The sequence below is a fragment of the Natator depressus genome, chromosome 5 (assembly GCF_965152275.1).
Source record: "Natator depressus isolate rNatDep1 chromosome 5, rNatDep2.hap1, whole genome shotgun sequence".
Taxonomy (NCBI): Eukaryota; Metazoa; Chordata; order Testudines; family Cheloniidae; genus Natator; species Natator depressus.
Genome location: NC_134238.1, coordinates 124,699,999 through 124,719,743, shown reverse-complemented (window position 1 = coordinate 124,719,743; position 19,745 = coordinate 124,699,999). Strand labels below are relative to the sequence as shown.

Below are 19,745 nucleotides of genomic sequence, written 5' to 3'. Positions count from 1 at the left end.
ATGGCTTCCACATACAGGGAGTGTGACTGAGCTCCCCCTTGCCTGTTTATGTAGAACATACTGGCTACATTGTCCGTGAGGATCGGTACCGTCTTGTTTTGGATTAGTGGTAGAAAATGAGAACAGGCATTTTGAACCGCTTGTAGTTCCAGCAGGTTGATATGAAGCTGGGACTCCGCTGGAGACCAGGGGGCCTGTACAGAATGTGTCTGTAGATGTGCCCCCACAGCCTAGGAGGGATGTGTCCATGGTGACGGTGAGCACTGGTGGATTCTGCAGAAACGGCACACCCCTGCAGACGTTGTCTGGATTGGTCCACCATTGCAGGGAGTCCTTGATTGCACTGGGCATGGTGAGGAGTTTGTTTATGCTGTGCCTGTGGGGAGCATAATTTGTCCGTAACCAGGCTTGAAGGCACCGCATGTGTAGCCTTGCATGTTGGATGACAGAGGTTGTGGTGGCCATGTGGCCTAGGAGTTGCAGGCAAGTTCTGGCAGACACCTGCAGGCTGTTCTGCGCTGTTGAGATTAAGGTGGTAGAGTCAGAAAGCGTTTTGTTGGAAGGGAGGCAGTTGCTTTGAGGGAGTTGGGGTTCGCTCCAATGAATTCCAGGCATTGGACAGCTGTTAGAGTGGACTTTTGTAAGTTTATTTGAAGTCCTAAGGAGGTGAAGAGTTTTATCATACGTTGGGTGGTATCTATGGCTGTCTGCAGTATTGGTGCTTTCACCAGACAGTCATCCAAGTACGGGAATATCCCCCTCTGCGTAGGTAGGCCACTAGTATGGCGAGTGCCAGTACCAGTTTGGCCACTCCGTTCTAGGTCATTGATAAAAATATTAAATAGCATAGGGCAATGAACCGATCCCTGCAGGACCTCACTAGAAACACCACATGCTCTCTATGAGGATTCCCTCTTTGCATTGCATTTTGAGATCTTTCAGTTAGCACACATTAAATAGATTAAAAACTGGCTATGTTAATTTTGCATCATTTTCTTTTTTTTTAATCAAAATGCCACGTGGTACCAAGTTAAATGCCTTGCAGAAGCTGTCAAACTTTCATTTTACAGACTGAAAATTTTCCAGATCTCATCTTTGCCCAAAGCTGATTTTTAAAAAAAATGTATGCAAACACAGTTCTGTCATTTCTTACATGAAGGCAATGAAAAGCCAACTTAACATTTAAAAAAAACCAACAACTTTTTTGGGAACAGTTCTAATATCTACAGGTGGAGCTAAAAAGCTGAAATTTGAGACCGACAACACATTGTGATTGTAAGGTGAAAAATCTGTTTTGATTGGTCACAGATATAAGCACTGAGCGAGAGCAGTCTTGTGGAAATAATATCATGCTGTCATGTGATTAAAAATTACTGTAATGTATGAGCACAAGAGGGCAGGGCTGAATATGGGCAGACAACTATTTCCTCACATTCATGTTTCCCTGCAAATGTTACATTCTTTTAATATAGTGATTTCACTGAACTGAATACACATGATGAAACTGATGTGTTATCCCCTTGCATGAGCAGATTAAACTATGTTTATGACTGTTTTGTGGGCAAATTTGTTATGTTTTGAATATAAAATAGTATTGTAACAAAATGTCATGGATAAGGCAGCAATCAGTTTAAGTGAAGATGGTTCCAAACCCATATAATTATCTTCCACCCAATGTGTGCACTGGGACCATAGAGATGCTTCTCCAATCAGATTACACCACTCTGAGCATTTTTCAATTAAAGATTTTCTTCTCTGTGCTCTCCCAGGTCAGATTTTGAAACATTCTGGATGGTTCCTTGAAAATTAATTCTTCTGCAGTTTTAATTGTAGTAGCTGCTTTCCAACTGCACTTCTCCCTCTTTGTCCTCTGCTGTTTCATGGGTTTTACGAGACTGCATAAAACCCAGAGATGCTTCAATGGGAAGGCAGATAGGTGTGTGCGCCTCCAATCAGTTGCTCCTTAGCAGCTCTTAAAACTGTGACTTAATTTATATAGACAGGAGAGTTCTCCTCTCTGCTTCTCTGGTACTCTGACCATGTAACAGATTACCTCAATTTTGACAGCTCCCACTCCCTGCATAGGATTGAGGTGCCGCAGCAAAGAAACAACTATGAAGACGAAGTGCTACCAACAGGCATCTGAAAACTACAGAATGCCAGAAAGCTGTAGAAGATATCCAATGGGGAGTGAATGGGGTCTGGATAAAGTGAATTAAAACTGCTGTCCCTGGTCCATCAACTTAGATGCATCAGCAGCTTCTGAAATAGATTGCTCTGGCAGCGTAAAGGGTCTTGAAATAGCTGTGAATGTAATTTACAATGTAGAGTGTCTTTAGTGTAAATGAGAATCAAACCCATAATTTTTTACAAATTATATGAGCAATTTTCACTGCTCAAACAGCCCCTGAAGCACACAGGAGCTGGAAAGGGAATGAATATTCTGTTTGAAAAGGAAGAAAAAAAAAAGTTATACTAGTGTGAATTGGGGCTGTCAACGTTCATATGTTAAAAAAATGTTGCAAAATGGACTGATATGCTTCTGTATATATGCTTCTGCATATACACTTCATAAAAATATTACATATACAAAGGTTTATTTATGCATTGCTAAGTTGAGAAATCAACGCTGAAGTCAGGAAAGCGCTTTACTCAGGAAATTAAGGTTCTTAACACAATGTTAGTTCACACCCTAAACCACGACGTTAAGTCACCCCATTTTCATAATTTCTAGAACTGCGAAACAAAGCAAAGTTAACTGTGTAGAAAAAAAATGAATCAGTACAGAAGTGGGGGCTAGAGAAGCACTCAGTAGTGTGACTGGTACAGAAGAATTGCTACTGAGAGAAATGCAGCCCTTATAATGCAGCCCTGCACACACAAAAGGTGTCTTTCCAGTCTATATGTCCCAAATGATTACTGGGCTGTAAACTCAACGTATGGTTACTTTCCATTATCATCTTATTTAAAACACATATGAAAAGGCAGTTTTCTGGATTGTGTGAGCTCCTCAGGGCGGCATCTACTTAATTTGTTACTTGTACAGTACTGAGTGCACTGTCAGCACTTACATAATGATATTTCTCTCTCTGACAGCAAGATGGTACGCATGTAACGTAGCTGGATGGTATTATCCCCATCTGGTATCTGGATGAACTCTTCGTACTATTTCAGGTCTGAGACAGGAAAGAGTTATCCCGGCAAGTCAGTTATTCTGCTCCCAGCAATGTGGGAGATACAGGGTTATTAGATAAACAAGGATGTTTTGACAGTTTCTTTGTTAATGTGTTTCCAAATAATTGAGATCTCTTTTGGCCTGTCTTAGTCTTTTTTTTTTAAATCTTGCTAATATTTACACAAATTATTGATTTTAGAGATGTAGCTGGAAGGGCTGATTTTGTATATGCGCGCACACCCTCTGAGGGGAGGGGGCTTCTTACACCCTGTCAATTATTTTAGTGGGCTTCCTACTATTCGATTAACTTTAAAAACCCTTGCCTCCAAATTTTTGAACTTGTTTTGTGAAGCTATGGATGAGTGTCCAGAGACTGGAGCCTAAGCTAGTTCTGACTTTAGTTAAAACATGTTAATATAAGAATACTACACCACTATGAAAAAAAGTACATAAGCATAAAACACGCAACCTTACATCAAGCTAAAAGGTCTGCTTATACACCCACACTTTGCCCCAGTGACGAGTGGATTTCTCTGATGCAAACTGAAAAACCACATTAGCTGTGAAGCTCCAGGCTGCCCACCGCACACACTGATGAAACCCACACAAGATGAAAGCTTGGGTCATTAGATAAACCTACTTACTGGAGGAGGCACACTGCAGACGGGAAGGTGCTGTCCACTGAAAACCACAGAACATCCTGGGACCTGCTGTGTGTTACAAGCTGGTATGTGCTGGCCTGTGCAGAGCGGAATCCCATGTGGTGCCACCGTTGTTACTGTGTAGGAGACAGGGACTGTGCCCTGGTGGATCTGCATTGAAACAAACAATTTTCAGTAATTTTGTTACTTTACACAATTCAGAGGGTTCTGAACAGTTATGGTTTGCCATTTAAAAATGGCAAACTTTCACCTAAATACCAGAAAAATCACATTTTACACTGAGGGTATAAAAGAAAGTTACAAACCTGTAATTCCTGTTCTTAAAAAATATCCTCCTCAACAGATTACTGAGCTTACATCACTGCTTCCTGAACAATGCCAGGGAGGGGACTCTCAACTCAAAACATTAAATCCTCCAAGACACAAACAGTATATCTCAGGTTCTGTAGGGCCCCTTCATGTGTTCAGATTAGTTCCTTTCAAAAAGGAGGCAGAAACTCCCACATAAAACCGAATTAAAATCAGAAGGAAAAATGTACAAGTAGCTAAACAATCTTCCAAACTCTGATGGGAAGAGTGTCTAAATGATTTTCCACAGAGATACTGAAGAAAAAAAAAAAATGCAGATAATTTTTTTTCTCCCAAGATAACCATCTCTGCATATTCCCACTCTAAGGTGAAAGCTCAAGCAATGTCTAAAATAAACGTAATAGAACAGTGGATAAAACCAAAGTCTAATTTAAAAGCTGGAAAGGGAAAGGTTACATACCTGTAATTGTGGTGCTCTGAGGTAACTGCCAATAAGGACCCACACTCCTGGTCTGAAAATGCCCAGGGCTGGGAATTAGCAACATCTACTAGAACTCAACATTCAAACCCGAGGGTCTAAAAGACAGAGGGCCCCAACCACTGCTTGGTTTCTTCCACTATATCAGAAATCTCCAGTAAAGACTCCAAAGAATTAGAGACAAGGAGTGTGGACCATAAAAGGCAATTATCTTGAAAAACCCTTCTTCCTTCATGAATTGCTTGTCTGGATCCCGCTCTTGGGGAATTAACAAGCAGGAACAAACCAGTACACAGGTGGAAATAAATATAAATTAGGGCTGTCAAATTATTTAAAAAATAAATCGCGATTAATTGCAAGATTAAAAAAATAATCACAATTAATCCCAGTTTTAATCACAATGTTAAACAATAACAGAATACCATTTAAATATTTTTGGATGTTTTCTACATTTTCCAAATATATTGATTTCAATCACAACACAGAATACAAGTACAGTGCTCACTTTATATTATTTTTTATTACAAATATTTGCACTGTAAAAAAGAAATAGTATTTTTCAGTTCATCTCATACAAGTACAGTAGTGAAATCTCTATCAAGATAGTACAACTTACAAATGTAGAATTTTTTTTTTTTTAACATAACTGAACTCAACAACAAATCACTGAAACTTCAGAGCCTACAAGTCCACTCAGTCCTATTTCTTGTTCAGCTAATCACTAAGACAACAAGTCTGTTTACATTTACGGAAAATAGTGCTGCCTACTTCTTATTTACATCACCTGAAAGTGAGAACAGGCTTTCACACGGCACTCTTGTAGCCAGCGTTGCAAGGTATTTACATGCCAGATATGCTAAACATTTGTATGCCCTTTCATGCTTCATTAGCATAACTGAAAATCAATACATTTGAAAATGTAGAAAAACATCCAAAAATATTTATAATAAATTTAAATGGGTATACTATTATTGTTTAACAGTGCAATTAAAGCTGCAATTAATCACAATTTTTTTTTAATCAAGTTAATTTGTTTTGAGTTAACCGCTTGAGTTAACTGTAATTAATTGATAGCCCTAATATAAATTAAAGACAACAGCTCTCCTGATCTGCTACAGAACCAAACGAGTATCACTACACAGATGATTGAATAGAATTCCAACCTTCGGTCTTGCATACCTCTATGAGAGAAACATTGTGGGGAGATAGTCTAAGTGGCCTTTGACTTAGCTCTGGACTTTTTGTAGCAGGGTTAGCAGAGGTTTCTAGGCAATGCCTGCTAGGCACTGACGGCAGTGCCAGATGTGAGTCAGGAGAGGACTACTTCTCTCATGGAGCAGACCAACCACAGCATCCAGGAGAAAGTGATCCCTTCCCGGAAGTAGTCAGTGTCAAGGACCAGCATGAAAGACCCACAAGTAACCATGGCGACTAGACCTTGGCAACATTGGCACACCGGTCAAAAAGATGCACAGAGGGCACAGAAGCAGTGCTGTTGGACCTGTTTTCCCCCAGACATGTCCTGATGTAATCTCATCATCCCGAGTGGGAGGACAAATTTGGTGTTCATTTTGAGGTGCTCCAGCAAATTGATCACTTTTCAGACATAAGGGAAAATTCTAAGAAGGCCAGAAGGACTGTTAGCTTAAACTTGTACACTCAAAGTTCACAGGTGCACTATGCAGATGTCTGCTTATTTGAGGAGAACTTTGCACAGCAATCCATTATCTGCACTGACCACATTAGTTTACAGGCAAGGTTTTAAAGTGTTAATTTTAACGTAAAGCTCTAAACAGTTTACGACCTGGCTACCTGACAGGCCAACTCCCTCCCCACGTGATGCTATGTAGTTGCAGTCAAGAAATGCACTTGGGCTATAGGCCCTTTGATGTGAAGAGGGTGGGGCTATGCGAGTGGGACATTTTCTCCAAAGGGTCCTTGATTCTGGAAACTGCTCTACCTCTTGGTCTCACAATACAAAACTTAACTTTTGGGATATGCTGCAAGATTAACTTCTTTCTAGGGCATTTGGGGAGGGAGTGGGCTTAGGGTTAGAGTAACAGATTTAGGGCTGAAAACAGGAACCTATCAGATCCTATCCACATGAAGGCAGTCAGTTATATGCATTGTGAATTCTATTTTTATATTGTCTACTTTAATCTTGTAAAAGCACCCAGAGCTAAAGATATGCATTTTATTTCAGTGTTTATGAATGACTACTTCATAACTACCACATCCCCTCTCAAACTAAATTCACTTCAGAAGCAGAAAAATTATGTTTCAAAAATGTGATCTGAAGGCCTTTGCCGATGGCTGCCTTGGCCAAATCGGTAACTTTCACTCTCTGTTAGGCTTTATTTGATTTTTTTTATAAGTAATATTTTATGGTATTTTCACTGCTGTATGTTACTAGGGCACCATTATGACTCTTGAAAGAAACTGCCACAACAAATGGCAAGCAGTAGTTACCACAATGTTCTATCTTCAATGCCAACTACTTGGATTTTTTTGAAAGTCTTAGAGAAATCAGCGTCCTTAGTGAGTTCACCCAACATTCTCACACCTGTTCATGAATGTCAACCATCACTGCATTCTGCTGTGGCGGATGAGCGGCTGGGTGCAACATACGGGGGGATACATTCGGTGGGTGGAAGGCTCGGGGCTCTTCTATTGCTTGTTGCTGTCCGTAGGGGAGATGGTGATAGTTTTCGTCTTGACTAATGGAATTATGTCGAGACAGGCGATCCCTTCTCGCTCTCTGGCGTCTAACAGGAGGACTGGGAACATATTAAATGGGAAGACATGTCACAAACTGCCACAGGCCTCTTTCTTAAACAATGTCATACATAATCCAATACTGAGGACAAGTCTATACTAGACAGTTCCGTCAAGATTGTTATGTCGGCTAGAGATGTGATTTTATTTTTTAAACCGACAGACTGATAAAAGCCTTAGTACAGATGCAATTATTTCAGGATACTGTGACTATACCAATATATGTCAATCAGGAGAACAGCACAAGCTAAATTAACATAAGCACTTTTATACAGATATTGTATACACAAGATACATTAAAAGAACATGAAGGTTGCCAAGTCAAGCAGTCAACAGTTAGAAAATGCCAGGATTATGGTTGCTTGTGCAATATTGTATGTATGCATGAGGATACAGTCTACTAGGATATGATCACATACTTTTTTTCTCCCTACAGTAGCCCTGACTCATTCAGCGCCCAGAATGGATGGTGCTCACTAAATGAGCAGCTATTCAATATTTTGTTTTCTCCTCATTATTCAGTGTGTGGCCCCAGGCCTTATTTACTGCACACTATTCAAACCCTACTCTAAAGATAGAATTATTAATTTCTTCATGAGCTTTTTCTATGGCACTTACTGTATAGCTGAATGCTTCACAAACTTTCATTTATTTTCACACTACCCTTGTGAGCTAAGGTGGTGGTATTATCCGGATTTTACAGATGTGGAACTGTGACAGAGATTAATATAAAAAGTATCCACTCATTTTGGATGCCCAATTTGAGACACCTAAGACCTGATTAAGAAGCATAACATAGCTCTTTTGGTGATCAGAGTACACTCCTATTGACTTCATTTGCAACCAAGTGCGCTCAGGCCTTCTGCTAATCAGATGCCAGGGTCTGAAGTCAGTACCCAGAAACCGAGCAATTAATGACTACTTGTAAGAAGCTTAGTTTAAGTGACTTGCCTGGTCACTGCAGCATGCTCATTGCAGATGAAATCTTTGGGAAATAGCTATGCTCTAGCAAGTCTCTACAGAGCATATGCAAACTGCAATTTTTCCAAGTCATATATAATTTGGGCAGATTTTCACAAGAACTGGAAAAGGCACATTTGACATAGGCCACCCTCTGGCCAAATTTCAAGTCTCTGCTGCAAAGCATGGGGTACTTTTTCTCAAAGAAAAAGACACCAGGATGTTTTAACATGGGCAAAATAGCGTTTTTTACTCTCACATTCTCAAAAACAGCTGAAACTGTTTTGGTTGAAATGCCTGCCCCCCCCCCCCCCATCACCCTGAGACAAAAACACCCAGGATGGAAAATTTCAGCTCAAATTATTAAAGTTTGGCAAAGTTATAAGCAACTGAAAACAGTGTCTTATAATGGGAACTGTCAGGCAACCTTAACAACAAGTGTTGTTACCAACCCTGCTTACAATTTACTTGTGTTATGGTATCAGAGAGCTTTGCTGATTTAAGTCTTATAAGCAGATAAATTTTTCCCTTGTATTCTTCCATTTTAGGAATCTATTATAGTGTTTGTTAATGTCTGCATAACTAATAATAAAGTTATGCTGACATAGCTATTATTGGTGTCATCTGGAAAGATTTACCCCCAGTGCTTTCCATAGTCACACAAGACAATCAAATAAAGCTGCACAGATACAAATCTAGCTTTAAGGTTGTGTACATTCAGTACTATGTCACAGTCAGTTACAATATAAATCAACTTGCCCAAAGTATTCAAGTATGCTTTATGTTAGTGACTGCTTTTAAATGTCTAAAAATTGCATTACTACTAAAATCCACTTGTTTGCAGTTGTACATCATTACAGATAAGATAGACCTATATAATTTTTGTAACTTTACTGCAGACATTTTATTTAATAATGCAGGCAGCAAGATTTCAGTTTTAGTGAATTCAGATTTAAACGTCCTTTATATGCACCTTTAAACTTCATATATAAATCTGACTGTTTACAGTAGCACATATCCAATCTTCAGCTAACATCAGTGCAAAACTGTAACATCATATGAAGGAAGGACTTGGGTTTGGAAAAGTTCCTGGAGTGGTTAAAGTCACTGATGGCAGTTTCAACATTTTGAAAAAACTAAACCCAGCAGAGATGCCCTAGCTTCCCCTGCCATTTATCTTTAGACACAGTACCATTTTTAGCTTCAGTTCTGCCTTTACCTGTCCACAAGTAGTGCCAATGGTCAAGCTTTACTTCTGTTAATTACCAGAAGGAAACAAAGCATAACAAAAACTGTCAACACTTGTGTATATACTGATTTATGGGCAGCACAGAACGTAGTACTCTGGAAAAAACAGAACTTGATGAATACAGACTTCTCCTAGATGATGATCAGATACATGTCAGATTGCAAAGAAATGTCCCTTTCCTTAGGTGAAACTTGAGATAACCTCCAGATGTGTAGCTCTAGCAGATGACTAACTTGGAATTACTGGGAATGCCTCATGCAAAGTAGTCACAACTTGCACTTAACTTGCAGTAGTGCTCACAGGCCTCAACCAGTTTGGGGCCCATTGTGCTGGGTAACAGACAAAAATAGTAAATGACAGTCTGTCTCTAAAAACTTAAAAGACAAGGCATAACTTGTGGACCAACAAATGAAACAAGGTTGAGGAAACGGAGCAAAAAATAAATATAACCAGATGCATGCAGGTCTTAGCCAGTAACAACAATCACAGCTGTCTGTAACTAGAGATTCCTGTTCTCTGTATTTAGCTGTTCACATAAGTACTTTTTTCCCCCAGTAACTTTTTAAATGTTCTCAATCAGGGAATAGAGTACCAGAGCTACTGCCATGGAGCAGATGCGGAGGAACATGAGGGTACAAGACTGAGAAGGCAGAGGGAAGGTGGTGTGTTACATATCAGGGGAGGCAGGAAGAATGGGGATGGAAGCTGGAGTATGGCAAGGAAAGGACGGATGGGGAAAACATGGCAGCTCCATCTTCCCAAATAGTGGAGAGCAAACTGTGCAGACCCTTTCCCTGCAGCTGAGGGAAGTCCAACTTTGCATCCACTGTGTACATAAGGGTGAATGTTGAACCTAAATAATCACAAAGTGGGATGACAGCAGATTTTTGATCCTGTAGAGGGAAGAAGGCAGACTAACAAAGAGCTTATTTTGAATCAAGATTTTCCGGGGTCTAACTTTTTTTTAAATGCTTGGTGTTGGCAATACTGATGTATTTGCTAGCCATTTGGTGACAGACAGCTTCAAAACAGTCTCCAGTCAGAGCACACACAGGTTTTGTTACCTGGGTAACAGATTAATGGATATACATAGTGACAGAGACTAAACCTGACAAAACTTGAAGCAAGTTCATCAGAAGAAGGGAAAATTAACTTCACTTTTAAACAGAATTATGTAAAAGCCTATTGAGCTTATTTTATTAATAATCTACTTTTTATTTGTATTACAGTGGTGCCTTGAAACCCCAAGCAAGTTCGAGGCCCACTGTGCAAGGCACCGTACAAAGAGTTCCTGCCCTGAGAAGGTCACAGTCTAAACAGACAAGACAGAGGACAAGAGGGTAAAACAGAGGTTCACAGTTGAATGTCAGTGGAAGAGCTGAAAATAAAATACAGGTCTCCTGAGTCACAAGACAATTGCCTATCCACTGGACCCCATTGCCTCTCTCTGCAACAATCCAAGAAATCAACTCATTGACTTGCATTATTAGTTTTGACTGCTGGTTGTATGAAAACAAATATAATTTTGCAAGTTGTGGCTCGAAGCTTCCAGCATTTGTGACCCTAAAAGACTTCTTTAAATTAAGTAACAATGTGCTACAGCTTCAGTAAACTAACAAAATGCCAGTTGACAATTTTTAACTTTGGGGATAGAAGAGGGTCTGTTTCTGGTCTCAAAAGCCTGGTTTTTGCATTCATAAAAATGTATGGTTTCTCCTAAAGCTGGAGAATGTAAAGTATCACTTTTTTCTGAAGCAAACATAGGGAAATGTGTTTTAAATTCGTGTTAGGTGACAAAAACAGTTCCAAAACCTATTGTGAGGGAGCAAACGCTTGTGTTTTGGATAATTAACTAGAATAGTGAAGAGGTCTTTATTTTTAAGCTTTACAACGCACTGGTGCAGGCACCAGTTCAACATAGCCACCCAAAACTCTATTCTTCCATGACTAATTGAGCTTATTCGAAAAACTTTGCTTCAAAAGAGGCTTATGAACCATAGCCCAAAACTAAACTAAGATAAAAATGTAAACCCTTGCAATACATTCACCACACATCTAAGTAATCACATGATACTACTTGCATCAATCTTGTCAGTTTTAATCATTCTCATTTGAAATTAGATTGTACACTTATTAGGGAAGGACAAAGTTGTAAGTTGTGTAAGTGTCATGCACGTTTATTGCACTATAAAAATAATTAGTCTACAGCTAGTAGTAACAGCCTGTCCAGAAATAGGAATCTTTAGTTTTTGGTTGATTTTCTGACACATTGTCTATGGGTACAATGCACTAATGTAATGTGCAGTATTAGAGAAATAAATGGATTCTAACTGAAAACGCTAAGGAGCAACCACCCTCTCAAACTGTACATGTCCACACAAAATTATAGGAAGACTTCATTGACCTCATTAATTACTTCCAAATACCAGTTTTCAGCAGCGATAATAGCAAATATTTATCAACAAATTTTTCAAAATTAATATTTATCATATAGTGTTGTATAACTAGCAGTCTTCTGCTAGGAGTACTTCACTTCTAATGCTAATGAATCCCTGCTGCCTTGAAAAAGGTCTCGCCTGAATCAGCAGACAGGCTAGCAAGAAACCACTCCACAACCTGACTAAGCCATTTACCTCCTCCTGTTGCGTGCAGGTGTGTTGCATCGTTCCCCTGAGAAGTGATGTTGGTTGGGTCGAGCTGAAGGAGGCTGCCTATTTGATGTCATCTCCCATGGTCGCATTGGCGGTGATGGGGCTGGTGATGCTGCTGTATAGTCAAAGACTGAATGAGAAAGGCGTTGTCTCTTAGGACTCGGACTGTCTTCACTCTATGCAAAGGCAAAAAATAAATGCACCTGAGTGAGTCATACCCCACACACACTGTTTTGTATTATTACTGCAGTTTACATCTGTGGAGGAAAAAATTGAAGTAGACCATATACATTCAAAACAAAATACCGCATGAAGTTAAATCTCTAGTTATCACATCATGAAGGCAATGGATTCTACAATTATTTTATGGCTTCCCCATCACAAATACATTTTTAGTACAGAATTCAGCGCAATATTTTAAAAATTCTCATGTTGAGGCAGAAACAAAGTTGCCAGAGATACAAAGCTAAAAAATGTTTGTTTCAAGAGAGTGAGGGTTTGTTTTTTTTTAAAATGTATGGGATCTTCAAAAAATGTTGCTGGCTAAGCACCAATTTCATGCTAATAGGATCCATATTTGTCAATCATTAAACAGTCCGCCATATGGAGTTCTAGCTCAGCATGTGCACCCCATATCCACCAGGAGGATGCTCACTATACAGCTTATTAGACATCTGATTTGTATTGCAGCCAATTTTAGTTTTGCTAACTCAGCTCAGATCCGTCTCTTGTCCTTTAACTTGTTAGCACAAGACTGGCAATTAACAAGTGTAAAAAAAAGTTGACAAAAGCATCAGCTAAATCAATGTAATTTTTACTTTAAAAAGTTATCTGGTTGGATACCTTTTTCCTGATCTGACCACCTAAAATTTGCTGACACAAAGAATTCTAATTGACTACAGGAGGCCAAATTGCTCCAGTACCACCTGTGTTGACACCACCTTAAATTTTATTACCTGACAGAATAGGTATTGGGTAATTATCTCCCAGCATCTTCTGTGGAAAGGCAACTGATGCAGAGAAAATTCAGCTTCTCTGCTATGGCCTTGTCTGCCTCAATTTCTCTTTTTACTCTCTGATAATCCAGTTGACCTACTCATTCCTTTGCAAGCTTTCTGCTTCACATATATTTAAAACATTTATTGTCTCTCTCTGTGACTATTTACTCTTCAAAAATCCCTGTCTTCATAAAATATACATATGTATATATTTCATCTGCCGTTGTTTATGTTATTTTTATTAGTTTCACTAATGTTGCATTTCCATTTTCGGAAGAATACTGGTTTGGCTTGAATACTCTCTTCATCTCTGACAATTAACCACATCTCTTTTACCTTCCTGTTTCCTTTTCAGTTTAGGGATATGCACAGTCTTTGTATCTATTTTAGGCTAAGGATTTTACTTTCCTAAGTTTTTACTTTAGGACCTTTTTGATCAGCTCCCTTTTTCCCCCAATCTCCCTTTCTAAAGCTAAGTGCATAGTGACAGGTTTATTTTTTATATGAAATTCCTCCCTGAGGATGCAGTACTTAAATTATAATCACCAATAGCTGTTAAGCTGTAATTACTTTTTTGACCAACTCCTGTATCTCAGTTAGGAATAAGTCAAGAAAAACCTTTCCTCTTGTGTGCTTTAGGACTAGGTATTCCAAGTAGTACTCTAGTAAATCAAAAAGAAATGGAGTACTTGTGGCACCTTAGAGACTAACCAATTTATTTGAGCATAAGCTTTCGTGAGCTACAGCTCACTTCATCCGATGAAGTGAGCTGTAGCTCTCGAAAGCTTATGCTCAAATAAATTGGTTAGTCTCTAAGGTGCCACAAGTACTCCTTTTCTTTTTGCGTATACAGACTAACACGGCTGCTACTCTGAAACCTAGTAAATCAAGCAACCATTTCCCTAAATGTTGCCCCATTGTGATGGTTTAAAAGTTTGGATACTGGTAATTGAAGTTTCCCATTATTACCATTTCACTGAGTTAGTTGCTTCTTTGATCTCCCTCAACACTGTACATTCAAAACCCTCTTCCAGATCAGACCACCAACAGCCTACCTTTACTCGTGGTAAGAAAGGAGAAAAGGGTGCAGCATAAAAGCATAGTAAGCAGTACCTGAGCAGTACCTTTGACATGCTTCAAGTGCCTACTTTGATTTTTAAATTGATGTTTAACGTGTTGTGAAGAATGAGGTAAGCCACGAAGGCAGGGTTCTATGGTTGATGGCCAAAATGAGAGTTTTCAAAGACAGTCTTGGAAACAGGAACTTGTATGCTTCAGGTGAGTGGGTCAGATCCCGAGAGATATATGAACCGACAGGTAAATAGGGCAAAAAGGCCAGGCACACTTGGAGGCTATAGAGAACCATATGAAAATAAACAGGTACAGATGGGAGGATGAGACAAAAGGGTTCAGTGAGCTGGCAGAGGGGGCAAAGTCTAGTGAATGGTAACAGGTATTCATTGTATTAATCTCTGTTGGTGAGAGAGAGGAGTTTTCAAGCTATTGTTTGGCTAACCAACTTTGACTGGTAATGGCATGTGTCTGGCACCTTTCCTTAGCACTAAATTTACTCTTAAATACCCCTACCCGGCCCCCTACCAAATGTCCAGAAAAGCATATTTATCCTGGAACACTAGTTCTTTTGATTATTTTGTCTCTGAAGAAATGCACTCCAAACACAAAACAGCTCATGAGTTCATAGGAGATGGCAGAGATGTATCAAACTAACAAGCTGCTAGGCGGTTACCCTTCATCATTCCAAATTACTATTTAGTACATCTACTCCAAACTCCATAATATGTGCTAACTGCCTTCTATGTTAAGCAACAGTATTTCCATCCCAACTTGTCCGCCATTAGAAAGAAAACAACAATAAAATCATTTTCTGAACTACATATAAAAGCATGCGTTTAAAACCTAATTATGTTTCTCTGAACTGGAAAAAAAAAAATGACCTAAAGCTAAATCCTAACTTCTTCATAAATTAGTGTCATTAAGAAAAAAAATTGGTACTTTTTCTTGGCTTTAATTAAGAAACCAATTCTCATAAGATGATTGTAACAGGGTTACAAGAGCATATTGCAAAAAGTAACATGGAATTAGTGGCAGAAACAAATCCCATACAAATTAAGATCTATTTACATTTCAATTACACTGAACTCATGGCAGAGCCTATCACAAACAGTATAATTTTGAAGTCTATAAAACCCTAAGTTGGCAAATGCATTGCTATATTTATACAGTATGTCATTTGTTGCAACATTTACATCTCCTCAAATTTCATGCCAATATTCAACAGGCCAGCTCAGCGTCCTTGGACTACCTCCTTTGCTGACAGGCCATTCTGTGTTGTCTGATTTTACTGCTGCCAAACAAGCAGCAAGAACAGAATGATGAGGGCCTGATAGCTGTGGAAGATCCAGTTTATTTTTATTACGTAAATTAAAAATTGACATGACAAAAGCCAGGAACTAAAAGATGACATTGATTCAAACATGAATTTCTAGAAGAGCAAGCAACATCTGCACAAAACATAGAACATTTCATACGTCAAAGCACCAATGCCAGAAAGACTTCATGATAGACATCCCATGTTACTACTGAAAGATGATGAAGTTTAGTGCCAAGGCAGAATTAGGGTTGAAATTAAATCCACAAGAGTCAGGAAATTCACAATTAACGTTCCCCCAGCCAATCTATAGCCCTTTCCTTGTAGCTGTGCACTATGATACCTTATCATGTAGAGACACCAGTAGTGAGCCATGTCACTACTGAGCAAAGAATTAAACCCGTTTGTAAAATGTGTTCTTCTCTTATACTATTTAGTATGAATTGGCGTGAAATCCTGATACATTGTTGACGAGACCATTTGTTACGCTTTTGAATACTTTTTACAGCCATTCTGAATAATTTCATGTTAACGCTGCTCATCTTTGCGCTCTTATGAGAAAGGATAAGTTGCTAGTTTAGGCTTTTTATAAAAGCAGAAGTTTTTACCAAGACAATAATATTGTCATAACGTTTGATGTAGCCTCCTTTCCCCCTTAAGTTGTAAAGGTTATGTGGAGCTTTCTGTATCTTAGTAGTTGTGTGCGCCAGGTGACGCAGCTTGAAAATGTTACAAAACTTAGACGAGGTCCATGATGCCTCACCCTCCCTGATCTCCTGCACATACCGGCAGAGCTGGGTCCTGCAGATTTACCCAGAAGGGAAACCCTGCACCACAACCCTCAGGCCTGGCTTCTGGGAGTGTGAGCTGAGTCTACCCTGCAGTCCTCCACAAGATCTTTGGTTTCAATTTTAGTTAGTGTCAGCGAAATGAGGCTTCAGATTTACTTGCTGCAAGAGAGAATGGGGATGGCAGGGAAAGTCCATTTGTTTCCCTCCCTCCATCCCCTAAACCTGCACTGCACCACATGCTATTGAGAATCACTGAAACGTCGATAATTTAGTCACCCCAGGGTGCACTTATGCACTGGATCTGTTACCCCTGTGTCTCAATAACGGAGCTGGCAGCATGAAGAGTCAATGAATGAACCACTGAGATAAATGCTTTGCATCCCAGAGCAGATGGGTGACAGAGCTGCAGTTGAGCCAGCCTAAGAGGGTTCTTAAAGCAATGATCCCAGACACTGCTAGGAGGCAGAAGGGAGCCATCTCCAAATGCCCACAGAATAAGACAGTAAGGGACCCCAGGTGGAGGGAACTAGATCAACATAGACCCTTCTCCAGGCCATGTGACTAAAGGAGGCTGAAAAGCTGGGAGTGAATTCCTGACAGCAGTAAAGGAGGGAGGCAATACCCAACAGAAGAGACTGATTGTTGCTTTTGGACAACACTTATCCGGTTTGTAGGTTTAGGGGCACAATCCTTGATTAGGCTGCAAGATGTCATGGGGTCAGAGCCCACCTGAGTCCAATGAGTGTACTTTTTTTTAGGCCTGCACTGGCATGCAGACAGACTAGAGATGGAATAAATGTTTCTGAATATAGTTTATACAATTCTGTACACAAATTCACAGAGTCCCATGACCGTTTTTTAAAGAAACTGATGACATACAGCAGAATATCATTTTACCTTAGTTTTTAAGCACTGTAATGCCTCCAAATAAATAAATATTTATACATTCAAAATTTGAAACCTCTTCCTAAAGAAAGATCTTTCAAATAAAAGGAATCAAAGATGTGACAGGTATGTCCAGGTTTAATGGATAAAGACCATTAGAGCTAGGTGTTTCTCCTACAGGAAAACATGACATGAAAGCGTTCAAAACTATGTTGAACTTTGAATCTGATTATGATCTTCTGACAACCAGTTAAACTGAATTAAATTGAGACATCTGTACCTCATTTTCAGCCTGCAGACTCAGGACAATACTGCATTGATTTGTATCCTGACATTACAATCAGAAATTACAAATTTTTAAATGAATGCATAAGCTATGGGGTAGTCAAACTGCGGCTCGTGAGCCACATATGGCTCTTTTACAGTTAAAGTGCAGCTCCCGGAACCCCCTCCACTCCCCCCCATTCCCCACCTACCAGATTGAGATGGGGAGGGGGAGAAGAGACAGAGCTCGGGACCTCTGCCTTGCAGCAAGGTGGTGGGGTACTGGTTTCTACCCAGCAGGGGGTGGGGGGGTGTCTCAGGGCTTTAGCCTCATGGGGTGCGCCTGCCAGGGCTTGGGGCTTCAGCAGGAGCAGGACTGAAGCCCCGAGCCCCACAGATGCCTCCTGTGGGGCAGAAGCCCCGAACCGCAGCAGGCACACCCAGGCTCTCAAACTTCTGAAGATTGTCATATGCAGTTCAGAGGGTCAGTAAGTTTGGCCACCCCTGGCTTAGCTCGTATAAAACATAGCAAAAACTGTGGGAAACCTGCCGTGAAACCCCAATGCCTTGGAATACATGGATTTTCTACTTGAGCAGATATCTGTTGTTGCTGCTCATGGAGTACTGCTCATCTCTCAGACCAACAGGAGCCAAAAATGCTACTGACAGGACAGCAACACGGATGCTGACATCTTTGTCAATTATGAGCAGGGCAATGGGGTTTAGCAAGTGTCACCTTAATATAAGGTTTTGTATTTTACAAAATTTTCAGTTTATTTTAAAAGAAATGTACCCCACATCTTAGATTAAAACAGATCCTGAATCTTCCTCCTCCTGCAAATTCAGTGCTATCAAACTACATAAAACTACTACTTCTATATTAGACACCAACATAATCACAAAAAATATAGTGTAATATTTATTTTATTCTCCACAAAGAATTATTCATTCAGAAGAAGGATGGAGTTTTACAAAATAAAACTGATTTATGTCAGTTTTTGCACAGCTGAAGATACTTGTACTTCATAGTCTTACAGCACAGCCATAGCGTGCACCACACCACCAGAACACATAACCTAGCAGGTCTTGGTAATTAAATTAAATTGCAATCTGGATCAGCGACTAAAAAAATAAAGTTTATGAAGATTTATAAGCAACCAGATGCTTTTAAGAAATTAACAGCTAAATATTCCAAATTCAGATTTTTCTGTACAAAATTAGAAGCACTAAATCTGAATTTAAAGATCTCACTACTCCAGGCAGACAAAGTTAACACAGCAAGAGTCTTGTGTTTGCAGACATCCAACATCACATGGCAATACTGTAAACAGAGCTCCTTTAAGAAGTTTTAACATTATCTGGATGTTTGGGGCACAGCAGTGAGGAAAAGCTGATCATATCAAACTACTGAAATAACCAATGACCTGGTACCTGCCTTACTAGCCAGCAAAATATTAAAGCTACCCTCTTTCCTGTCCTTCCTCTGTCCCCTTTCCTTCAATTTTACCCAAGTTTTCTTTTTATCAGTTTTTTTTTTTAAGGAAGGTGTGATGGGTTGCCCCTCTTCAAGATGCCACCTGATGTGCTGAGATACCACTGAGCCCACCTATTCTGCCAGCATGGGCCCCCTTTAACCTGTCTTGCTGAGCCAGGGTCTTAAGCCTGTGGTCCCCCCCCCACAGGCAGGGACACACTCAACTGCAGAACACCACAAACACTGAGATCAGCTCTGAGAGGACTCAGCTTAAGAGACTTGCCCCACCACTCAGGTGCCCACCTCCCTTGGAGTGCAGACCCAAAGGTATATTATGAAATCCGCCTCCTCTCTCAACGTGGAGGGAGGTATGCACACCCTCTTACCACCCTCACCCCCCAATTATGTATTGCACAAACTGGGTTATATTATAAACAAGAAATAAATTTAACAACCATAAAAGGTAGATTTTAATCACAGAAGAATCAGAAGACTAGGGTTGGAAAAAACCTCAGGAGGTCTTTAGTCCAAGTCCCTGCTCAAAGCAGGACCAACCCCAAATAAATTATCCCGGCCAGGGTTTTGTCAAGACGGACCTTAAAAATCTCTAAGGATGGAGATTCCATCATCTCCCCTAGGGAACCCATTCCAGTGCTTCACCACCCTCCTAGTGAAATAGCTTTTC

The 19,745-nt window shown here is 39.9% G+C and overlaps 1 protein-coding gene across 3 annotated transcripts in view; it reads right to left on the bottom strand.

Annotated features, from left to right (window-relative positions):
- RNF38 (ring finger protein 38) overlaps positions 1–19,745 on the bottom strand; it is a 197,048-nt gene that overhangs the window by 35,990 nt on the left and 141,313 nt on the right. For all 3 annotated transcript variants that reach the window (XM_074953573.1, XM_074953575.1, XM_074953574.1), the window contains 3 exons: positions 12,242–12,435; positions 7,188–7,401; positions 3,820–3,987 (listed from right to left, as the gene is read on the bottom strand). In XM_074953573.1, coding sequence (XP_074809674.1) covers positions 3,820–3,987; positions 7,188–7,401; positions 12,242–12,435 — 576 coding nt within the window. The remainder of the gene's footprint in view (positions 1–3,819; positions 3,988–7,187; positions 7,402–12,241; positions 12,436–19,745) is intronic.